This window comes from Arabidopsis thaliana, chromosome 3, assembly GCF_000001735.4.
Source record: "Arabidopsis thaliana chromosome 3, partial sequence".
Lineage (NCBI taxonomy): Eukaryota > Viridiplantae > Streptophyta > Magnoliopsida > Brassicales > Brassicaceae > Arabidopsis > Arabidopsis thaliana.
Window position 1 is genome coordinate 18458484 of NC_003074.8, and position 22166 is coordinate 18480649.

Below are 22166 nucleotides of genomic sequence, written 5' to 3' on the forward strand. Positions count from 1 at the left end.
GTCATGAATTTTTAAGAAAAAACATTATTATGAATTTTTTTTACATGAACATAATCTTTAAAAGAAAAAATTATATGTGATTTTAATAAAAACCGTGTATTACAAAAAAATAAGAATATATTTTTAAAGAAATCACGTGTGATCTTAATAAAAAACGTGTATTACTACAAAATATCATGATAAAAAGAGATATTAAACTGAATAGAATGTTTTTCCAAAAAATACCATGTGCTTTTTATAAATACTATATAATAAGAAAAAATAACAAGATAAAAAAAGGATATTATGTTATCGCATGTATTTCAAAAAAAATATATTACAAAGGATATTTACGTAATTACATGTGTTCTCCAACATATTTCCGACAAGGTACTCTGACTCAAGGTTAGTTTGTACATTCTTTTCAAATCTATAATCATTTATTATAAATTCTCTTAAAATAATGGATATGAGATGGGTCTTAAATGATCCATATATATCAGTGCTGAGGGGCTAAAACGCATGGCCCATTATACTTCTAAAAAAGAAGTATGTTATTGTAAGTCAGAGACAGCAGAGGTGTGAGGGCCAATTTAGATGATCTTAAGCTTTTTTCTTTTTTTAATCTTATTATATCACTAGAGATTATTAATCTAATCTTATTACGATGATAATCAACTACCTACAGAAAATGCGATTATGTTCTCTCGCAAATCTTCGATAAACTTTATACCATTAATTTGTAAGAAACTGTGTTTTCTGAGACTCTAACTCCAAACTTAAATGTAAAAGTATTCATGAATTTTTGGTTAATAATTGGACTAAAAAGACTTCTACCGATGATATTAAGTTAATAAGGATATATAAGTTTATATTTTGTAAAAAAGAAAAATTTGGTTATTAAAAAAAAGTTTAGAATTGGACAAACTAGATAACATTTCAACCGTCGTGAAATCTTTGAATCTTCGTTGTTATGTATATGTTCAGTTTAACAATGTAGTCCATATGATTTCATTTAGCTGACTTTTTTATTAGTATCACCAAAGAATTTGTTTTTCAGGTTTGTATGTAGGATACTAGTCTTGAGGTTGACATATTGTTGACATGGAAAATCTGCGTACAGCTTCTCTCTGCGGCGATGTTGTTGTTTACGTATTTTTCAGATCTCATCACACTGATTTTGTTGATAATGCTGCGGTTTTATATTCAGAAGAAGAACCTTTGCCTTCCGCTTTAAATTTGTAATCCTTCAGACTCTAGGAAACAAAACAAGGATGAGAGTTTTCTGGGATATCTTGTGTTGATCATGAACGAATAGGATGTACTCTTCCATGAAAGAAGTCTTCTTCTTCTAAACCGTCACGTTCTTCTTCTTCCTCTTCCATGGAGGAAGCTACTTAGGGTTCGAGGAGGAATTTAGATGAGCAGGACTTGTGGCTCGAATAGAGTTTGATGTGGATGATTGAATTGCTCACTTATTATATTATCTTGCCCTAACTTGTACTCTTCTAAATTGGTGACTATTGGGACTAAGATATATGTCAATCTTCTATTTCCTAGATTTACTTAGATACGATCTTATCTTGTATAAGAAACTATAAATACTTCTCCCTTCTATTGAATACAACTAGACATTACAACCTATATTTCATGGTATCAGTGAGCAATCGATGAAATCACCACCTATGTTCTCGTTCAGCCTATATTGTTTACTTAAGTGGCTCTCCTATCTCTTGGAAAACAAAGAAACAAGACACAGTTTCAAGCTCATCCACAGAAACCAAGTATCGAGCAATGGCTTATACACTTAAAGAACTCAAATGGATAAAGCCACTTCTAAAGACATTGGGGTTTGATCATCAACACCCAATTGAGTTACATTGTGACAGTCATGCCACACTCCATATTGATGCTAATCCGGTCTTTCATGAGAGAATTAAACACATCGGTTCAAGTCAGATTGTCATAAAGTATGCAACGCTGTGGAAGACAAACTGATATAACTACAACACATTTCTACAAAGGACCAAGTCACAAATCTTTTCACCAAAGCCTTTCCAAGACCGACGTTCAAACGACTCTTATATCTCAATCTTCTATTTCCTAGATTTACTGAAATACGATCTTATCTCATATAGGAAACTACTTGTGTATAAATACTTCTTTCTTCTATTTAAGACAACAAGCCATTACAACCTATTTTCAGTGACCATGCAAGGCAAATCATATATATATATATATATATATACAAAAAAATCCAAAACCCTTTGCCTAAATTTTTTCAAATAAGAAATGGCAGAGGATAAAAATTCTTATTATTAAATGAATAGATTTGATTGCTTGGTTATTCTCCCTAATTTTCGATTTAGAGCAGTAATTGGAGATTTCCGTTGCAGATTAACAGTGAGCAGATCCATCTTAATTTTCACAAACAATTTTTCAATAATCAATCACGACACACTAATAAATAAAGATCCAAATATTTAGCATTACAATATAATTATAACAGCAATAAATAAAGGTCTAGCTGCATTAACATAGGTAGCATTCGAACTTAATAACACGAACAAGTAAATTAGGTTTAAGGATATTTAGCATTCAACTTAACTTTTCATATATGAACGTTAGATTATATGCATCATCCTCGTCGTCGGCATCATCATCACCTTTGTCACTCGTCCTCATCGGGTTCAGTAGTCTCGTAAGAAGCAGGTCCCAACTGGATACCATGATGATTTATAGCACGCCTCAACTTCTCGAGTTCTTTCTCCCTATCAGGCGAAAGCGGAAAAGGCTTCACAAAATCGCAAAGAGCATTATAGTAATCATCTACCTCCTTTTTTAGTAGATCTAGGGTAAAACTTTGCAGTTCGTCAAATGTTAATTCTCCAAGTGTAGAAGGTTGTAGGGAGAATCCTTTAGAATCACCAACTTCCTTCCACCTTTTATCAATCTTATAAAAGCACTCATAAATACTTTCAACATATTCTAGAAGATCAGCACAGGAACGACCAAGTCCTTCCTACAAAACAAAGGTTTAATATATCAATATGATCTAATGATAATTACAGAATCTCCAAGAGTTTAATATATATATTTAATCACCGTGTCCTTGACGTATTCTATTGCATTCCAAATACTTTCTTCAAACTTTTCAAGAGACATCTCTAGAGTTAATGGGTTTAGTTGATGACCAGGCTCCAGATCGGCGACAAACTCACCATCGGACTCGGACTCCTCCTCCTCTTCTTCTTCTACTTCCACTGGCTCCGATATGGAGTAGAAGTAATAAGGACGAGGATCTTCGCGGTCTTCGATTTTACACATTAGCGGACTTCAGGTATCAAGTACGAACACGACAGGATCGAGATAGAGAAAGAGAGATTGAAGTACGAGAAAAGACAGGATAAGATCAGAGACAATAGACAAATGGACAGCTTCTTTTTAGGGCACTAGGGATTTCCGTGACAGTAAATTACGAAAATACCCTCATTGAAGATTTTTTTGTTGAGCCCAGGTTTTTTTTTGTTGTTGATCCCAGGTTCTTGAGAAACAATTAAACAAATATCGAACGGTAACTTAACCAATGAGCTCACCGAGATTTTGATAAGCAGATATTTATCGTCTACGAATAGCGTGAAGGGTTTCAAATGCAGAGAATCTTCTTCGTCTTTGTCTTCACTCTCCGAATCTGACGACATTACTCCAACTGAACCGGAATTGGTCTCGGAGTCTTAAATCTTCGAGGCCTTCACCTATATCGTCATCATCGTCGTTGTCAGCTCCGTATAATTTTTCGCGATTCATCGCCTTACAGAGAGAAACAAACGTCTGTAGACGAGAAAATTGTATCGAAGAAAATAGAAGAAGAGCATGATTGCATTTGCATGCATGAACAAAAAAGGGTTCGTTAAGTTAACAATGGTGGGATCAGAAACAAACGGGTCGAATTAGCTTGGATCGGGTTGGACTATTCTTTATACTAGTAGTGGGCTTTAAGCCCATATGTTCGACATTTGAAAATAAAGTTTACCAATAACAGTAACCGGATTATTAACCTGTTGGTTTGACCACAAAAATTTCGGTTTTTATTCGGTTAATGCTGACGGTTCACAAAAATAAACACCTCTTATTTTTTTATTTTTTTTTGAATAAACACTTTTTTTTTTTTTTTTTTGAAGAAACTTAGTCATCATTAAAATGTGAACGTCTTACTACTTGTACCATATTATAATTCGAGTGTTCACATGCAAACCGGAATTTTCAGAATGGCCATATGGTTCCAAATTTATTATATTCGCAAGTGTTATAACATGAAAAAAAAAATTTAGATGTAATGGCAATGGTCTAGCCAAAATAGTAAAAACAAAATTAAAAAACTTCTGTATTTAAATACTGTTTTAAAAATAAAAAATTAGATGTAATGGCAATGGTCTAGAATAAAACCGTATTAAAAAACTAGTTTGGAGTAAAGAAAATACGGTTTTATTCTCTGACAAAACATATATTCTCTTTATTGTTATTGAATCCACTCTAATTTTTTTGGTTAGAATTTAAATTGAAAAGTATGGACCAAAACTCATACTTCTTTTTTCACAACATAAATTCTAACCAAAATATTTTTTCTATATGAGTATGGACCTAAATTTCTTTCTTTTTGCTGTATCTTTACATTCCAAGGTTCGCTAATGTGTTAGCAGATTTTTAGGCTAAAAATGTCTTATTGTTTGTAATGCTACCTCCTATAATGAAGTTCAATTCTTTCAGTAAGGGAAGTAATAATAAAAGATGAACTGAAAAAAAAGCACTCAAGAAAGTCCAAATTGTTTTGGATTTGGTCATAAATCTCATGGTGACATTTATGAATTATCTATAAAAATTCTATATCAATAAAAGTTGACAAAAGAAATTATATATATGTATCAATCAATTTTCGATTTGAGATAAGCATAATTTTATTCATTTTTCATGTGGTTTTAATTGTTCTCACGTATATGTTTGACCATTGAAATCAATCAGTTATTACTGTTTGGCGCGACCTTAACTAGTTAGTCATCGAAATCAATCTAGAAGACTAAAACGGAAATGAGATAATTATTAACGTCAAGAACTTTCTATTCTTACTAAATTCAACGTACCATATCTAGAATAATGGATTTTATCTTCACTAATCTACAATTAAATATTTGTTTTTTGTTAAATGACATAAAGATAGGCCGGAGCTTCTACTTCTAGCATATTAAACTAGCCACGACATGGAGTTATATAAAATTTGAAAATTAAGTAAGAAAATATCAAGTTGCTCAAAAAAAAAAAAGGGGTAAGAAAATATCAAAAGAGCTATTAAGAATTTGGTAAGAAAAAATCTTAGGTATCTGAAAACATGGCAAGAAAAAAGGAAAAGGAGAATTATTCATGTCCGAAGAAGAATATATGTTTATGTTGTTGGATAAAAAGAAAGATGATCACGAATATTTTGGAGTTGGGATCTTGACCGAAGAATGTTGGGTTACTTAATAAATCAGCAATTAAAAATGCTTCTTCTTTAAACTTTCGGTTTCTGAAGATGAGTACTTCATTATCTATATGTATTAAGATAACGATAACGCTTATCAACATTCAAGGGTTTATCTATCATTTTCCAGACCTACCAAAAAAGACCTTTCATAATAATTTCATAAAGCCAATGAAAACAAGATTAATTTTTAAAAAAAAACAATTGAGTGATCGAATCTCGTAGACAAAAAATTATTTTACTTATTTTTTGAAATTTATTTACATGACATTAGGTTAAATGGTTAAAGAGGAAAGTTTTGTTTCAGTTTCACCATGACATGTCAGAAATTTATAATTTATGTTTCCACATAATCAGCAAATGATTTAAATTCACTATCCATAACTCTTTTTTAAAAGTAACTCTTATATTAATCGTACGAACTTCGAAGCAGGCTGGATACACGATTACCGACTCAGTTAACTGTCTCTTATGCATATGATCATGTAATCTCTTATGCATATATGTAAAAAGCTTACGACACGTGTGACGTATTTTACAAATGTGAATGGAATTAAATATTCATCATGTGTTTGAAAAGTGTAAGAAGACTTTACTAACCTCTTTTCCCTATTCTTTTGACCAGATTTTTGCATAATATATATGCCTTATTATCCCATGCGTGTTTTATGAGTTTTTTTTTTCTTTTTCTGAAAGATTGTCCAGAGTATTTTATTTATTCCTTTTCATTTATTTTGTGATCTTATTATGTTAGCCATTTTTGTTGATTGTCACCCAAAAAAAGAAGCTAATATATGGTCGTAACTCGTAATGCATATGTTCGTTTATTCATTTATTTTTCGATAGATCGGTGGTACCTTACTACTCTAGATTGTGGAAATAAACAAAATAAGCAATTCAACTATGACGTGGGATGAGGTTTTCTATCTTCGACGACATTCTAGAATACCTTACAAAACTACACCATTCAACTGTTTTTGATAAAATATTTGGTTTAGTTTCACAGGTATACTTTCCATTCATATGCACGTGAAGAGGATCATTAGGTGAACCTTTTCCGCTCTTGCATATATGCCCACCACCAAACCAAGTTTATTTAACCCTCGACGAAATGTTTTTTTCTTTAATCATTACACACACATTTATATTATTGAGATATATGACTTGACTATGATTTTTTCACATTATATTATATATCTTTGGTTGGCTATAAATCTACTCATATTACATGCAAAACATGGCGCACAAATAAAACTTTCTTCGCACTAAAACATACGATAAGCATAAATGTTCGAATAGCCCACTCATTGTTTAATTTGAAACATTTTCGAAATTAAATCAAAATGTGTATCGTCTTGTTCTCATCCAACGGTCACCTTTTTTCCGTGGTCACATGATATTTTGCTTTTTTGAGCAATCATTCACACACAGCAACAACATCAAATAATTTAGTAGGGCCGTAAAATTATAATCTAACACGGCATGAATAAAGAGCATCTTCTTATATAATTATTACTAACTAACATAAAACTATAATTCAATAATTAAAATTTGAGCGATATATATGACTCGTTTTATGACGCCATAAAGGTAGTTAACTTTACCCTTTATAAGTTTCTATGGTTCACATTTGGCAGCATCTCGCTATTTGTCAACTCGTGTATCACTATAAATTCACCTAACTGGCTTCATCTGCTATTCATCCTCACATCTTATAATTCTCTATCTCTCTTCTCAGGCTCCCATTATCTTTCTCTATTTTGCAAATCAGTATGGGTAAGTTCACAACCATTTTCATCATGGCTCTCCTTCTTTGCTCTACGCTAACCTACGCAGCAAGGCTGACTCCGACGACAACCACCGCTTTGTCCAGAGAAAACTCCGTCAAGGTTCGTTAACTTCTTTGTCTTTTTCAGTATAGTACTAGTCGAAACATATCTGCAATTGCAAAACAAAGAATTAATCTATCGCAGTATATGTCAAAGTTTCTATATATAGTACAAAACAAAAAACCAAAAAGAGTTTGCATGCATGCTCCTTAAGATTTGTTTCGTGTAATAGATTATATAATATCACACGATTTGTTTATTTGTTACCGCGGTAGTTTAGAAATTAACACCGACGTTCATATGTTGTTGTATATATTATGTATAGGAAATTGAAGGAGACAAGGTTGAAGAAGAAAGCTGCAACGGAATTGGAGAAGAAGAATGTTTGATAAGACGAAGCCTTGTTCTTCACACCGATTACATTTATACTCAGAATCACAAGCCCTAAGTTTCTGTATTAGAGCAATTAATTAACTAATTACATTATCAAACCTATCACTGTAGTACTTTCTGTTTTCTGTTCGTCTTTTTGTTTTGTTTTGTTTATGTTATGGCTATTTTAAAGTTTCATTGTTATTTTGAAAGTTCTTACACCATCCTTATTGATAGTCTCTTAAAACAACTATTATGTTAAGAGATATATCTTATAACTAACAAAAATATCTTAAAGTCTTTTAAATAAGAGTTTTTTGTTAATTATAAGACATGTATCTCAACATAAGACTTGGCCTAAGAGATAATCATTTATAAAGATGGTCTTATTATTCTCACTCGTTTGTATTATTATTATGGATTCTAATATAGCTAAAAGTATTTTATTTGTAAGCTAAGGTTTATATTAACTATTAAGTCACAACAAATATTTGATTCTGTCCAACTTTCGAGTTTGGTTGTAACCACCAGCTGTATTTTTGTCTTAGAATTAGACGCGTTGACTGAGGAAAAAAACTAGTTGACTTTTCTTGTGAAGACTTACTTTTCTAACACCTCTATCAGGCAGGGGCCTTTGACTGGGCCACTTGATTGTATGATACGTTAATTATGGGCTAAGGCCCTCAAACACACAAAAATATCAAACTGTAATTAGAGTTTTTATTAGGTGATTTGAATGGCGACTTGGTTGATATTAAAAAAATATTGTTGCATCAGTCTGGAAGATTTTAAAGGAATTTGTTTGTGAGCTTTGCATATCTCTTTGTTTTCTCACCCCAAATAAATCACTCGTATTTTTTGTATAATTGAGAGGGTCTCTTATTTTTTTCACCCAAGTGTGTTTAACTCATCCAGTTAAAGAGGTGTTGTTAGTTATGACTACAAAGGTTTTGGCAACTACTTAGTTATAGATGCTAGTGAACAACAAAGTAGAAGAGGAAGAGAAGAAATATTGAAGATTAGCTCACTTTGGGAATATTAGCCAGGATCTCCACGACCACTTACTCGACTTCGATTACCGCGACCTCCAACAATAGTCCACTGCAACTTCTTAGAACTTTTGAGATGGTTTTACCGGCCTTTTCAGAGGATCTTTTGTGTATGCGAATATTATGAGTCCGGAACATATACCATTTTGCTCAATTGCGTAATCTTGTTTGTTTCCTAACTCTCTAAATTAATCATCAATAAGAGGCAATAATAAGGAAAGGGGTGTTGTTAAAATGCTATAGGAAGCACGTTCGAGTTCTATACGTGTCTATTTGAGAAGAGATGATTTATGTATATGGATCCGCCACAAATATTTGCAAATGCTGGTCTCGGAGTCTCGGACTTAGAAAACCTATGAACCAACAATCACGAACTTCCTAAGTATAGATAAAATAAGTATATGGAACCAAACCCATTATATTATTTGGAAGCCTTGGTCCATCTGAAACAATCAAACAAAGCACAGCTTGTAGACTTATGTACTAATGATATAATCTCTGTTATGGAAAAATCTTGAATGACATAATTGTCATTGTGTTGAGATTAAGCAGAATTTGAGCTATATAATCTGCCTTTAACATTGCTTTTTGCTGAATGTCGTGGTATAGTTACACACTAAACGTTGCAAATTTATGAAAAAAATATATCAAAGTATAAGCTGAAGTTAGGTGATCAGACCAAATCAGGATGAGAAAGTTGTTGTTATCAGCCTGTGTTTTCAGGATAACAAGAAACTTCTTTGTTACTTATTGACTCTTTCTCATAAAAGAAACATGTAGACCTTGTCCCATCCACGTCACCACATTTACTCAGCAACTATATCCATACCATATATTATCCACAAAAGTGTAACAAATAATGTCCCACACTTATCATTATCCAAATATCCAAATCCAAAAAAAACATTCAAACCAACCCATTTCTTTCTATCCAAAAAAGTCAAAAACAATCATCTCCTCAAATAAAATAAAAAAAAAAAACAATTTTACATCAAATTTGATTGATGAATCCAAGAATTAAACCAAACACAAAAGTGTTTCTTGTCTTTTAGCCTGAAAATCCGAAAATCAGTTTCTTGGAGTCAGCATCCATGGAGCTTCAACAATCTGTAAACAGAGAGACAAACATAAACTATGAAGAAGTGATGTTTTAACTCTCACAAATCTCCTTGTCTCATTTCCTCTCTCTCTCACTTTCTCCACATAACTCTCCACTTTACCATTTGCTCTCTCAATCAACACTTCTAACAACGATCTAACCGTCTCAAACGTTACCCGCCCGGTTAAATCCACCACATATTTCCGGTTACTCGGTACCGATAACGACGACGACACCCGATCGATCCACGTCGCTTGTTTCGTTGATCCAACGGTCAGCGTTTGAGACGAATCTTGACATGACGATGACCGGTTCAATTGAACCGGTTTCCGCGACGCTCTTACAAACGTCTCAACCGCGCTGTTACATAGCGTTACAAGCGTTTGCTTAACCTTTCCTTCATGTTTCGGATTGGTTAAACCGGCGAATAAATCGTCGAATACGTTAACATCGCTCGTCTTATCGAGATAAACCGAAACCGCAGTACTCACGAAACGCTGAACGCAATCGCCGATCAATCTCCTCCCATCATCAGAGAAAACCGCGTCGAGCAATTTCGAATTCGATCCATCGCCGGCGGAGGAATAAAGCGCAACGACTAAGTTCCTCGCAAAGCTACCAACAATCGCCGAAGCAAAACCCGACCCGGATTTCGTAAAGAGCTTATCCATAACCCGATCAGTAAAACCCGACCCGGATCCATCATCAATTCCACGGATCAATCCAACGGTCATAGCTTGAGTGAATCGGATCAAAGAAGAATTAAGCTCATCTGATTTCGCGATTTTGGAAATCTGCTTCAAACTATTTGGGATTTGATCTGAATCGGATCTGAGAAACTCTGTTAGATCTTTGGAGATAACACTAACGGTTTCAGCGGAATCAGAAGCAGCTTCGATGAGATTGAGAAGAAGAGTGAAAAGCTTAGAGATTCGTTTCCGTTTCTGGGAAATTGAAGGAGAATGATAAACCCTAAAAGCACCGTAACCACTTACTGCTAATAATATCCATTTTTTGTTCTTGAGAGCGAAATCAAAATAACCCCTTTTGCTCAACCCTAACTTATCCATAAAACTACAGAATTTCGAAAGAAGATTAAAAATGGAAACTTTTTATTTGAGAGGAATTGTATTACCCGGAATCTCAAACATGATAAACCCTTTTAGCTCTCATTCACTTTCCCGGGAAAAAAGTTGAGAAAGGAACCAACTTTTTTTTTTTGAAAACAGAGCAAAGACTGTAACGACTAAAGAAGGAAGTGGGAGAATCAAGAATCTCTAAGGAATGAAAAAGAGAAAGAGAAAAAGAGGAAAAATTCTGTTAGGAAATGGGAATTGGATAAGAATTCAAATGGTGACGTCAAAGTTTGTTAACAGAATTGTAACAAAAGAGTAAGAGAGAGAGATAGTGAATTATTGGGGGCTGCAAGTATCTGATGATCAGATCAATCAAGTAGGTGTGATGGAGACAAATACATGCGTGTAAGAGAAATCCATAGGGTTTTATTGGAAGGTTCGAGCATGGGGGTTTAGTTAGGTGATGATAAAGTCAGTTATGGAGTTTTTAAAGTTCAACATCTTCGTCAAAATCTCAATCCATTATTAAAATGTTTTTTTTTTTTTTGGTTTTTGGGCAAAAATAATACTTGTTTTTATGTATGAACTCATTAAAAATCCTTATCAAGAAAGTGCATGGTCATCGTGGTAGATTCGTGGAAATTTTAGTAATATGATAAACACTATCGATAATTTTTGTTTTTTATATTTACTATCTACATAGGCACATAGTTTTTTTTTTTTGGGTTCTGTTTTCTTGTTTACATATGGACATAGTTGTGTGACTTGTGTCAGTAATACATACCACAATTGGGTTGGTGATAGAAGCTGAAATTCCTTACCTCAAATGGAAAACCCTTACCTCAAAAAAGATCCCGTATCTTTCCATTGTTTCCCAATCTTTTTTGTTAAACTTTCAAGAAACAAAAAAAAAAAAAAAAAGGAAAATTCTACATTACATCAAGATAATCATAGATGATAGAACTGTACCGAAATTGTATATATCTAAACTATAGCATGTAAACGTTTGATGAATATAGTATTAGAATAAGAGAAATATTGTAATTACATTTTCTGAAAAGCAAAAAGCATTAAATATCATTCATCCTTCAAGCACGAGCAGCAGCGGCAGAGAGCAAAAAGAAGCGGTGGATTAGAGCTCAAGATTTACCAAATTCATATCATATATATATTCAACTCCAAAATAATTATATACTCTAATCAAACGGCTTTTGTCTATTTTACCAATAACGGATCAAACTGGACAATGTTCTTTTCTCATTATCATATTTTATCAAATTTAAATCTTTGATTATTTTTGATTAAATGCTCTACGTGGCAAAAATATTCCATATTTTACAAATACGGATTTCAATTTAGGATCTATCCATATTATACGTCCACAAAAAAAAACAGAATTTCCATACTAAAATTAGTTTCATAAAAAAATTAAAATTTGTTGAAAATTTTCATAAACTTTTGCCATAGTTTTATCTTTTTTACTTATAACAAATACTTGCTGTGATTTAAAATGGTAAAAAAAAAAAAAGGAATATACTCAACTTCGTTTGGGACCTTTGGAAATGGGCCGACCTTGCATTCATAACCTTATATTTTAATTTTCTTATGCAGAATTAATTTTCAATTCTTTCTAATAAATAACAAGTTGAAGCCAATGGATAATGGCGGTGGCTATTTTCTTACGAATGAAAGGAAGACGAAGCAAAAAATTAGGTTTGAACATGAAATCGGAGCCAGACACGTGGATGGTGAGGTGCTAACGCCTTGGAAGAGGCGAGCCGTCGCGTATCTTGTAAGTCAGATTTTTCATTTTTCACCGCCAATAGAGAGTTCTATTCCACGTGGTAACACGTGGCAGCTTCTTCTTTTTTTCCGGGCTCCTCCAATCTCTTCATATTAAAAGGTTTTGTCTCTTCGACCATTTCAAAGTTCCAATATATTCGGAGTTCTTTGTTTTCTTTTCTTTTCTTTTTATTAACCGGATCTCCGTACCCAAATGCATTGTAATACTTTGTGAAGACCAAAAAAACAAATATTTGCCTTGGTTAAAATGTGTACATTTGTCAACATAAAATCGTAAGTCGTAACGAAACTCAAATTTTGATATTTCAAAATATACTTTCCAATAAATAAACCACCAAAATTTAGTTGAAGATCGTTTAGTTCAATTTCATTGTAGCATGCAATGAATACATTCTTTTTTTTTGTAATGAGCAAAATTAGCTTCAAAATGGTTTATGATCAAAAATAAGTTAATAGGAGAATTTCTGAGCCACCATGTCATAACTCATAAACATCATCATCACAATTTGGTGCTGTTTTATTTACAAAACAAACCATGCATCTTTTGAAAAGGCAAGCGTTTACAAAAGGTATTCACAAACATAAATTTAATTAACGTATAGGATCACAAATATAGCATCCATGTTCGTCATCAACATTCAAGCCCATCGTTTGATTTCTATCTTCGTCTCGCTTACCTGACCAGCCGTGGGACATTATTCTTCCAGAGCCAGCCTTTTGGAGTAATGGTGAGGTCTTTTGGAATCAGGAATTATTTCTTGTAACTTACAGGCACATCATCGTCGTCTTCTTCAAGATCACTGAACGACACATCTTCATCAACATCCTGCACAAGATGGTTGGTGGTGGCACTAACAGTTCCTGCATTATCTTCATCCTTCAACCAATCATCAGCATCATCATCCACTTGAACATCAATAACTCTAGGTGAAGAACCAGTGACTAGGCTCTGCACCGGCTTGTCATGGTACGCTGGTGCTGGTCTTTCTTCGATGACAGGCTTATCAACAACTTGTACCTCCTTGGTCTCGACTGTGTGCTTCTCTGTCTCAAACTCAGATCTCTCAGCCGAATGTATTGTTTCGACAGTGATCGTTTTCACAGGTTCTGGTTCTGATTTGGGTGAAGGATTAGTAGGTTGAAAAAGAGGTTCCACATTTTCACTATCAGCTCCTCTATCACTACTCTCTGGCACCACTACTGTATCTTTGTTTCTCTTACGCAACAGCTCGTGAGATAATAGTGCTCTTGATTCAAGTACCTTTATGAAAACGCAAAATCAGTAACTCACATCATAGAAGTTTCCCTCTTTCCCATTCTTATATCAAATAATTCACATTAAAAACTTGCAAACCTAATTCACATGCTACTAGTAAAGTTCATTATTAGCACAAAGAGAATCATCTATTCATTGAAACATAAAGCATAACATCCAAATAGCTCGAAAACTTTGTAAACAGAAGAAAAAGACAGTAATGATCAGCAGTGGTGTTGAGAATCAAGCTAACCTGAGGAGTTGAGAGAGTCAAGGCATCATGTTTGCTGAATATAGGATGCACAAGTACAAAGTAAATCCTCCAGAAGCAATACTCGCTCATGTACGCAGGACAAAGCTCAATCCTCAAAGCAGCCAGACTCGATGCAAGATTCTCCACAGCCAACGCATGCTCATATTGGGCATCAGTCATTTCAAAGTCTGATCATAACAGTTGTAAAATACCACTTAACAACAACACCTTCATATAAAACAAACCCTAAACTCTAAAGTGATCAGAAAAAACTCTCAAATACGGAATATCTAAGTCTAGACCATAGTAGATTCCCTCATCAACATAATCGATTACAAATTAGTGTCGAATCTGCTGCGAAATCGAAAACGTACCATCAAAGTTATCATCCTCGTCAGGAAAAGGAAAATCAAGCCAAGTCTCAGGATGCAGAGCAAGATCTCTAGCAAACAAAACTACTTCCTCCGTCACACCAATTGCATTTCCAATCGCAACATCACGGTTCTTCGAATCCACACCTTCCGATCCCAATTGCAAGAAATTCGAAGCCATATTTGTAAACTTCGATACCGGTAAGTTTCCAGAGAGTTTCGAGATCCCAGTCTTAAATCTACCTCCGATCTCAACGAAATCGTTCCTGATTCCAGCAATCAGATCCTCATCACCTTCCGCGAGATCCGATGACTTCCGAGTCTCCTCATCCACATGATCCGCCGTATCGGAAGAAGAAGGAGGTGGCGCGAGGAAAGAAGCAACGCCCCATAGCTGACTTCTTAAGGTCTTGGTGAGTTCAGAGATGTCTTCCTTCACGCCTCGTGGAGACTGTGTTTGCAACACCGATGGCGAAGACGGTTGATCTGAGCCGGAATTTTCAATCGAATTGGTCTTAATCGTTTCCTTTTGATCATATTCTTCCTCATCGATCTTCAGAGAATTCGCAATGGATCTAGCAAGCCATGCCATTTTTTTGGGGATCTCTCACAAGTCTCTCGAGTATCTCTCTCTTAATCCGCGACCTTTAACGAGACACCATTGACGCTAAATATTCAACCTTACGAAACGTCGTCGCTGGATTAGTTAATGAGCTACGTAAAAATAGCCCATAAGATTGAAAGTCCAGCCCATCTAGGGGCTAGGGTATGCGGGACACCATTCAATTTAAGAAACGTCGTTGTTTAATTATGCAAATGGGCTTAGTAGCTAAAGCCCATAAGGTACAATATCTAGCCCATCTATAGGTTTGGTTACTGTTATTCTCTGTTACAGAGTTTTATATGTCAAGACAAAAACTCTCACATCACACTGTGTTATACACAAACCCACTCAAAACAGAGATTTGCTCAGACTCATTTCCAAAAACAGGACAAGTAAAATAAGCCTATGTTTATTTTTGTGTTAAAAAACAGTAGAAATTGTTGAATGATTCACTTGTCAAATCTCACATTTCTTTTCAATTGTTCATTACAACAGTAGTAGTTCAGAACAATGTATGGAGACTTTTGGTCTCCACCACAACTTATGTGCTCTACTTATTAGACAAGAATCAAAATTCACATCATACTGTACTTTGAGATGTCACTCTATGCAATAACAGTGATTGATTTTTCAAGAATCACGTTTTTGATATTTACTTCGTTGAAGACAATAAGGAGGCTGAGAACAAAGATGAAATCATGACAATTGTCTAATTCCTAATCTAAGTAAAGCTAAAAGAAAACATTGAATGAAGAAAAAAAGATTCAAAAGCTTAAAAGAGGCTTCTACAAGTTCAGGGTCAAAGATTTTGCTTTTTTTTTTTTTTTTTTTTCTCTGTTGTGAATGGTCAAAAAGCAAAACAACCTCTCACAAGAACCCAAAGTAGAGAGGTTTAACTTAATATGGTTCCTTTCTTCAAATTCTTCTTTTTCTTTGTTCTTCTGAAATTGATTTGAGCCAGAGGCGGTAACTTTACACAGTTTTTTTCTAATTCCCAATGCTTATTGCAAAACGAACCAATATGGTAACATTACATACCGATCCCTCAACCACCCGGTTTCTTCGTCTTCCCCATGTTTCCATCAGCTGATTGCCTCTTCCTTTGAATTGTTACCACCAAAACCAATAGCTCAATCTTCAAACTCATCATCTATATATACATCAGGGCAAAGGCAGATTCGTAATGCAATGCACATTTACCGTTTCATGGATAACCCGCTGAATCCTGTGATCAATCAGTGCCAATGCTATTGGATTGTCCTTGTGAGTTTGCATTTGGAAATAAACATGGTGTCTGAATAATGTAGACTACAAAGCTTAAGTAGCTCTGCTGACCGCTGCTTCAACGCTGCATCACACCCGCTCTGGATCACGAGTAACAGCTTTGCAGCAAGACCAACCTCAACAGCAAGTGGTGAACATTCTTCTGGAGCTAATTTGCAGACAGACCAAAGAATCGACAGCGCGTAGTTAGTGCAATTCTCAGACACCCTCATCAGCACCCTAACTGTATAAGGTATTGTGTTTGCAGAGTCTTTGACAGCAACTCTTCCTTCCACGTCTGTACACAAAGCATCAAGAACAAACAGAGCTAACTCCAAACATTCCGGGTCTAAAGACGGTAAGATATCAACTAATTGAGGCACTGCTCCAATGCTAACCATCAAGCTTCGAACTTGTTTATGAACCGAAATCGGTTTAAGCAACCGAAGTGCAGGAGATACTCCATTTCTATGTCTCTTATCCTTAACCAATCTCATTAACCCAACAAGCAAACTATGACTTGAAACAAGCTCTGCTCTAAACCCTTTCTCTTCCACCAATCCTCTAATCAATCTAGCACAATTGATCTTAGTCTCATTAGATCCATCATTCAACATATCAACAATCAAAGAAACCTTAGCTGGTTGCATCAAGCCGGATTTCGAATCAGAATCAAGATCAAGACTCACAAGAATAGCAACAACCTCAGATCCAACAGCATGAGAAGTAAAAGGACCCAAAAGAGAAGAGATCACAGAGACACCACCTTCTTCAACAACAGTCTTCCTCGCCATAAGATGAGCAATAACAATCTGTTTAAGCTCACTCAAAGCATGAACCCTAGCTTGACCTTTAGCTTTCTTCAAAGTCCCCAAAATCTCAATAGCTCGTCCTTGAACATCCTCAGAACGTTTCTTCATCAACACATACTTCTGAGAGAACCAAGTATAGATCAAATGATGAAGAGTTTTATTAGGAGTTACCGTATCATCCCAAAGCTCTTGCATTGTAGTAGGACAAGTCAAGTGACCTAGGTTAAACCATTTGTGAATGTTTAACCTTTCATAGGTTTGACCAGTACACAAAGTCACAGGATCTTGCATCGGCTCTAAGGAGATAGGACAAATGAAAACAGAAGGTATATCTTGTAAATCTAGCTCCTTTATCATCTTCTTCAGATCCAATTTCTCATCAACAACTCCAACACCACCACCATTAACACCACCGAGAACTCCATCTTTCACTGCAGTATCCAGATCTAAGACTTGCCCATCACCACCACCTTCAAATCCTATTAACCCATCTCTCTTTAACGGCTGAAACATCGGCATTTCGATAGAATCTATAGAAACAAAAAAATCTCAATAAAAAAACAGACTTTTCTTCTCAAACTCACAACATTTGGGAAAATAATGTGAGCTGAAAAAGAAACGCATGTCTTTATCTCAGAAAGAAGCGTTAAAACAACAACAACAACACAATCTTCTTCTTCTTCTTTTTCCTCTTTGCTTTAATTTAGTTTTTCTCTTTTCAACGGTCAAAAAGAAGATTCATTCAACTCTTGTTAATAATATAACATCATAAACACATGATTGAAACCCAACTGCTCCCAAAAAAAATGTGAATTTTATAACCACAAATTTCGAGAAACAGAAAAAAGGAGGAATCATGAAGAATAATGAGAAGGAAACCAAAAAAAAATCAACGAACCCAGTACAAAGGTTTGAACTTTCAATACCAGAAAATCTCAAAAGATAAAAAAGGAAGAGAATTTGAGAAAACCCAGATGACGAAATCAAAAATAAATTCACGAATTCGTGAGAATGACGAAGAAGAAACCCGTACTCTCTCTTTTGTTTGTTTGTTTCTCTCTTACCTTCTTCTGAGGTAGTGTGAGTGATTGTTTTGTTTTTGTTTCTTTGAGAGGAAAAAAAAATGGGGTGAATAAAATAAAAAGGAGAAAAAAGGGGAGAGATTAAAGATTTGTTGAAAGATTCGGGTGGAAAATCTAAAAAAATTAAAGATAAGGTGACCGGTGAATTCACTGGTTATAGCCGGTCATTTAGTCCTCTCGACTCGCGTACCACACGTGCAAGCTACACCACATGTGACATGCCCTCACCTCCCGGTTTTATTATAATACAACTCTCTTTTTTAATTACCATTGAAAAACTCAGCTTAATAATTTTGATTTCCAATTTTGTCCCTACCTTTTATAGTTTTAAAACGTAATTAATTAGGCAACCAAGAAAATTCTCCCAATAATAAAGAATTAGTAATTTTAAACACATTATTTCAGTCAAATTATACAGGAGATGTAATTGTTCCTTCCAATAAAGTGTGGAATAAACACTTTGGTATGTGAATGAATAGTTTTAGTTTTTTCTGATAATATTTTGGATTTAAAATTGGGAATATCCTTTAATTAGTCAAAAAAAGACAACAGTGAAATTCTAAATTTTCTTTTAGCTTTTTTTTTCTTAATATCCACGCTAACTAAGGATAAATACTTTTCCCATTTATGTTAAAAAGATGTTTGTTAAGGTTAAGGATTTTGTTAAAAAAACAAAAAAAATGTTGAAGGATAAACAAAAATGAGGGTAAAGTGGTAAAAATGAAAGAGTAAAGAAAATCCGGCAACGTAGTCAAAAAAGCTGAGAAGTTTGCACTAAACTCCAAACACCCACGGGGAAGAGTAACCCGTACAGGTCGGGGCACGTGTGACGATAATTTCTATGTTTAATTTCTTAATTACTTTTTTAATTTCAATCTTATCATCGTTATTAATTCCAAAGGAACAACTCTTGATTTTTTGTTTGTTATACCAATACCTTCCTTCACCTCTTTTTAGTATATAAAAAAAATTAAAACTGAAAAAAAAAACCGAAACCGATTACCCGAACCGAAACCGACCCAAATAATTGGATCTAAAACCGAATCCGAATCGAAAGATTTATTATATTGAATTCTAAATTCCTAAACTAAAAAAATCGAATCCAACCACAATCCAAAAATACTCAAATATTTTTATTCGAAAATATAAATTTTACCTTAAACCCAAAATTTTATCCGAAAATTCAAGTATTTACCCGAATATATTCGAACCCAATTAAATCTAAACCTATATTTTAGATTTATTATATTAAATTCTAACCCAAACGGATATTTCCCTATAATATTACTTCAAAAAAAATTATAATAGCTATTAAAAAAGCTTATTGCCAAACAACTTTTTGAATCGATTTAATCTGCTGACGAATAAGAATTTTTATATAAAAACAACATTTAAAAATTGGTTAAATTGTTTCACATAATTGCAGTTTCAAAATAAAAAAGTTTTAAAAATAAATATTTTTTTGAGAAATATACTTTATAAATATCACACACTATTAGAAAAGAAAAAAAAAACAGAGAGGAGTGAGATGGGGACCACAAACAAAAGTGCCAGCTAGACATAATATTTGACCGTGACAGTGTCTTGCTTTGACTATAAGCGTCGATCGTCTCCGGGTCTAATCTCTTTGCCCCCTTTGACTGTTCCTTTTACCCAATCATATCCCACCACGTGTCCACATCTGCCTCTTCCCCACCCAACCTTCATTTGTTAATTAATTTGGTTTTCAAATTTTTCATATTTTTAACAAAACAAACTCTCTACCAAATCAAGATAATTTAATAATAAAACTTGGAAATTGATGGGAGTGGGGATAGAGAAAGAGATAGAGATCTGTAAGAGAGACCATGTGTTCTTTTTGTTGCAGTTGAGTACTGACCCATAACTGCAAAGTTTGCTGTCCAAACATATATTTTTATTTATTATTTCATTGAAAAATATATTGATTACTTATTACTGGACCCATTTTTGAAATGAAATTGCAGATTCAAATGAAATGATTTTCAGAGTTGTTGATAATGATAAAACCAAAAATTTTGTGTCTATGACGTTTTTTTTTTCTAGTCAAACTAAGATGATATACTAAAGTGGACCGGCAAGTGTTTAAATGTGATATGACTTGTTTTGTAATCAAGTTTTTTTAGCCTTTGGGATGATGGGAGATTGATAGTGATATTATAAAAATATAATAACAATAACTATATCAAAAAACAAAATTGATTTAACATATCATCTAAGTAGTAATACGGACCGAGTGCTAATGACTGGTGTGAGTGGTGGTGACTAGAGGTGGACCTACGAATAAAAGCGTAACCATTTCATGAAAACGAAGTGACGAAAATTCAACTACTGTGTGTCGTATTTTCGTTGTTGGGATCAACAGTTTTTAATACGTGTGTTGAATTTGTTCTTGTTTTATGTTTGTTGAGCTAGAAGGTTTCAAATTATGAAAGAATGAACTGACACTAACCAATTAAGTGGTGGTCTAGTGGTAGACGTCGACATTTCAAAAGAGGTAGGTATGATTTCTGATTCAAGTCTTGTTTGGGACAAGATGATTTACGCATGTCTGCATTGTATACTTACGTATAATATCAATCGCTGCAACATGTAATGGAGATCGAGACTACTAGCTCTTAATTTATGAGCTAAATATATAAAGAAACTGACTCTAATGACACTTAATCATGTAGATTCTTCGACTTGATGGGGATGAGTGGGCTCTAAAGACATGATGCACTGAGCAGTTCGTGATTTTGGAGAATGTGAGGAAAGGTAACTATAGGAATTGATCACTAATTCGATGGTATATCGGATTGGCAATGTAACACTCATAACTTTTGATGGTAGAGAGTTTGTGGATGTCAAATATCGTTCAACTATGAGAAATAACTTGACTTCTATAGTTCTATGAGAATACAGTGAAATAATGCCACTTTAGGTAATGAGGTTTTGTTGTGTCAATTTATAATGATGATGACTGCAACTAATACAATAGAAATACTCTTGTATCAACTTAAAATCGTTGCGGAAAAGGTTCAATTTGTGTCTAAACATATATGAGATCACATTGTTAATTGTATAGCAGATTCAAACATATGTTTTAAAGAAAATGAATTTACTGATATAGAAGGGACTAATAAAAGGCAAGAAAATTCGTAGGTCGATTATGGAAGATTAATGAAAAATAACAAACTAATTCAACAATAACATAGTTCTAATCAAATTGTTTTTTTCTTGCTTTGTCGTTATGACTTTATGCCATTTTATTCTACCATTTTTGTCTACGCTTTCGTCATTCTCGGTGTTACCAATCGAGCCCATGACATCGGTAAACATGAATACACTATAATGCATTGCCTACGCATATGTTTATCTTTAGTATTTTAGGCTTTAGCTCATTTATTTTAACGTTAAAGAAGTGTGAAACAATCTTTTAATAAATGCAAAAGTAGAAGCACGAAGGAATAAAAAAGGTATATACCGCATTCCTACGCGTATTCTATATGTTTGATTTTCTAGCCATTTTAGCTTTGGACTGTCACGTGAGTCGTGACGCTCTACCCCCTAAATCTATGTCTATAGTAGTATGTACATATCAGACACATGCATGAGGCACCTATATATTTGTAAATAAATTATACACTATATGACGTATGGATTCAATGATACCAAGAGTTTTTGCTTGTAACGCCCAAGATTTTCGAAACCTACAATCTAGGATCTAAATAGTGTACCTCCAGTTATAAATTATATTTGTCGCTCTAGATAAGTTAGAGTAATGGCCAAATCTCGATAACAATT

General features: G+C 34.0%; 6 protein-coding genes and 1 pseudogene across 7 annotated transcripts; 3 read left to right on the top strand and 4 right to left on the bottom strand.

Annotated features, from left to right (window-relative positions):
• Nucleotides 1-1657: 1657 nt before the first annotated feature.
• On the top strand, nt 1658-2098 carry AT3G49765 (annotated as a pseudogene; the record flags this gene model as incomplete). The annotated part of the gene is made up of 1 exon: nt 1658-2098.
• Nucleotides 2099-2406: 308 nt separating this feature from the next.
• On the bottom strand, nt 2407-3393 carry AT3G49770 (uncharacterized protein). Its single transcript, NM_114837.2, has 2 exons — nt 3085-3393; nt 2407-3001 (listed from the first exon to the last, which is right to left on the bottom strand). The coding sequence occupies exons 1-2, from the start codon at nt 3304-3306 to the stop codon at nt 2651-2653; spliced, it is 573 nt and encodes a 190-aa protein (NP_190546.2). The 5' UTR covers nt 3307-3393; the 3' UTR covers nt 2407-2650.
• Nucleotides 3394-6834: 3441 nt separating this feature from the next.
• PSK4 (phytosulfokine 4 precursor) lies at nt 6835-8741 on the top strand. Its single transcript, NM_114838.2, has 2 exons — nt 6835-7383; nt 7649-8741. The coding sequence occupies exons 1-2, from the start codon at nt 7267-7269 to the stop codon at nt 7769-7771; spliced, it is 240 nt and encodes a 79-aa protein (NP_566926.1). The 5' UTR covers nt 6835-7266; the 3' UTR covers nt 7772-8741.
• A 734-nt stretch (nt 8742-9475) lies between these two features.
• On the bottom strand, nt 9476-11479 carry AT3G49790 (Carbohydrate-binding protein). Its single transcript, NM_114839.3, has one exon. The coding sequence runs from the start codon at nt 10911-10913 to the stop codon at nt 9813-9815; it is 1101 nt and encodes a 366-aa protein (NP_190548.1). The 5' UTR covers nt 10914-11479; the 3' UTR covers nt 9476-9812.
• A 1094-nt stretch (nt 11480-12573) lies between these two features.
• AT3G49796 (uncharacterized protein) lies at nt 12574-12941 on the top strand (the record flags this gene model as incomplete). Its single annotated transcript, NM_001125332.2, has 1 exon — nt 12574-12941. The coding sequence occupies one exon, from the start codon at nt 12574-12576 to the stop codon at nt 12817-12819; it is 246 nt and encodes an 81-aa protein (NP_001118804.1). The 3' UTR covers nt 12820-12941.
• A 200-nt stretch (nt 12942-13141) lies between these two features.
• On the bottom strand, nt 13142-15288 carry AT3G49800 (BSD domain-containing protein). Its single transcript, NM_114840.4, has 3 exons — nt 14605-15288; nt 14231-14418; nt 13142-13983 (listed from the first exon to the last, which is right to left on the bottom strand). The coding sequence occupies exons 1-3, from the start codon at nt 15191-15193 to the stop codon at nt 13474-13476; spliced, it is 1287 nt and encodes a 428-aa protein (NP_190549.1). The 5' UTR covers nt 15194-15288; the 3' UTR covers nt 13142-13473.
• Nucleotides 15289-15821: 533 nt separating this feature from the next.
• Nucleotides 15822-18549, bottom strand: AT3G49810 (ARM repeat superfamily protein). Its single transcript, NM_114841.4, has one exon. The coding sequence runs from the start codon at nt 17797-17799 to the stop codon at nt 16453-16455; it is 1347 nt and encodes a 448-aa protein (NP_566927.1). The 5' UTR covers nt 17800-18549; the 3' UTR covers nt 15822-16452.
• Nucleotides 18550-22166: the final 3617 nt, after the last annotated feature.

Excerpts from the sequence above, each read along its gene's own strand:
- AT3G49770 (NM_114837.2), bottom strand. The coding sequence starts at position 3,306 with ATGTGTAAAATCGAAGACCGCGAAGATCCTCGTCCTTATTACTTCTAC. Across the intron at positions 3,002-3,084 it reads TAGAATACGTCAAGGACACG|GAAGGACTTGGTCGTTCCTG; the intron begins GTGATTAAATAT and ends TTTGTTTTGTAG.
- PSK4 (NM_114838.2), top strand. The coding sequence starts at position 7,267 with ATGGGTAAGTTCACAACCATTTTCATCATGGCTCTCCTTCTTTGCTCT. Across the intron at positions 7,384-7,648 it reads CCAGAGAAAACTCCGTCAAG|GAAATTGAAGGAGACAAGGT; the intron begins GTTCGTTAACTT and ends TATTATGTATAG.
- AT3G49790 (NM_114839.3), bottom strand. The coding sequence starts at position 10,913 with ATGGATAAGTTAGGGTTGAGCAAAAGGGGTTATTTTGATTTCGCTCTC.
- AT3G49800 (NM_114840.4), bottom strand. The coding sequence starts at position 15,193 with ATGGCATGGCTTGCTAGATCCATTGCGAATTCTCTGAAGATCGATGAG. Across the intron at positions 14,419-14,604 it reads CGAGGATGATAACTTTGATG|ACTTTGAAATGACTGATGCC; the intron begins GTACGTTTTCGA and ends TGTTATGATCAG. Across the intron at positions 13,984-14,230 it reads TGACTCTCTCAACTCCTCAG|GTACTTGAATCAAGAGCACT; the intron begins GTTAGCTTGATT and ends GTTTTCATAAAG.
- AT3G49810 (NM_114841.4), bottom strand. The coding sequence starts at position 17,799 with ATGCCGATGTTTCAGCCGTTAAAGAGAGATGGGTTAATAGGATTTGAA.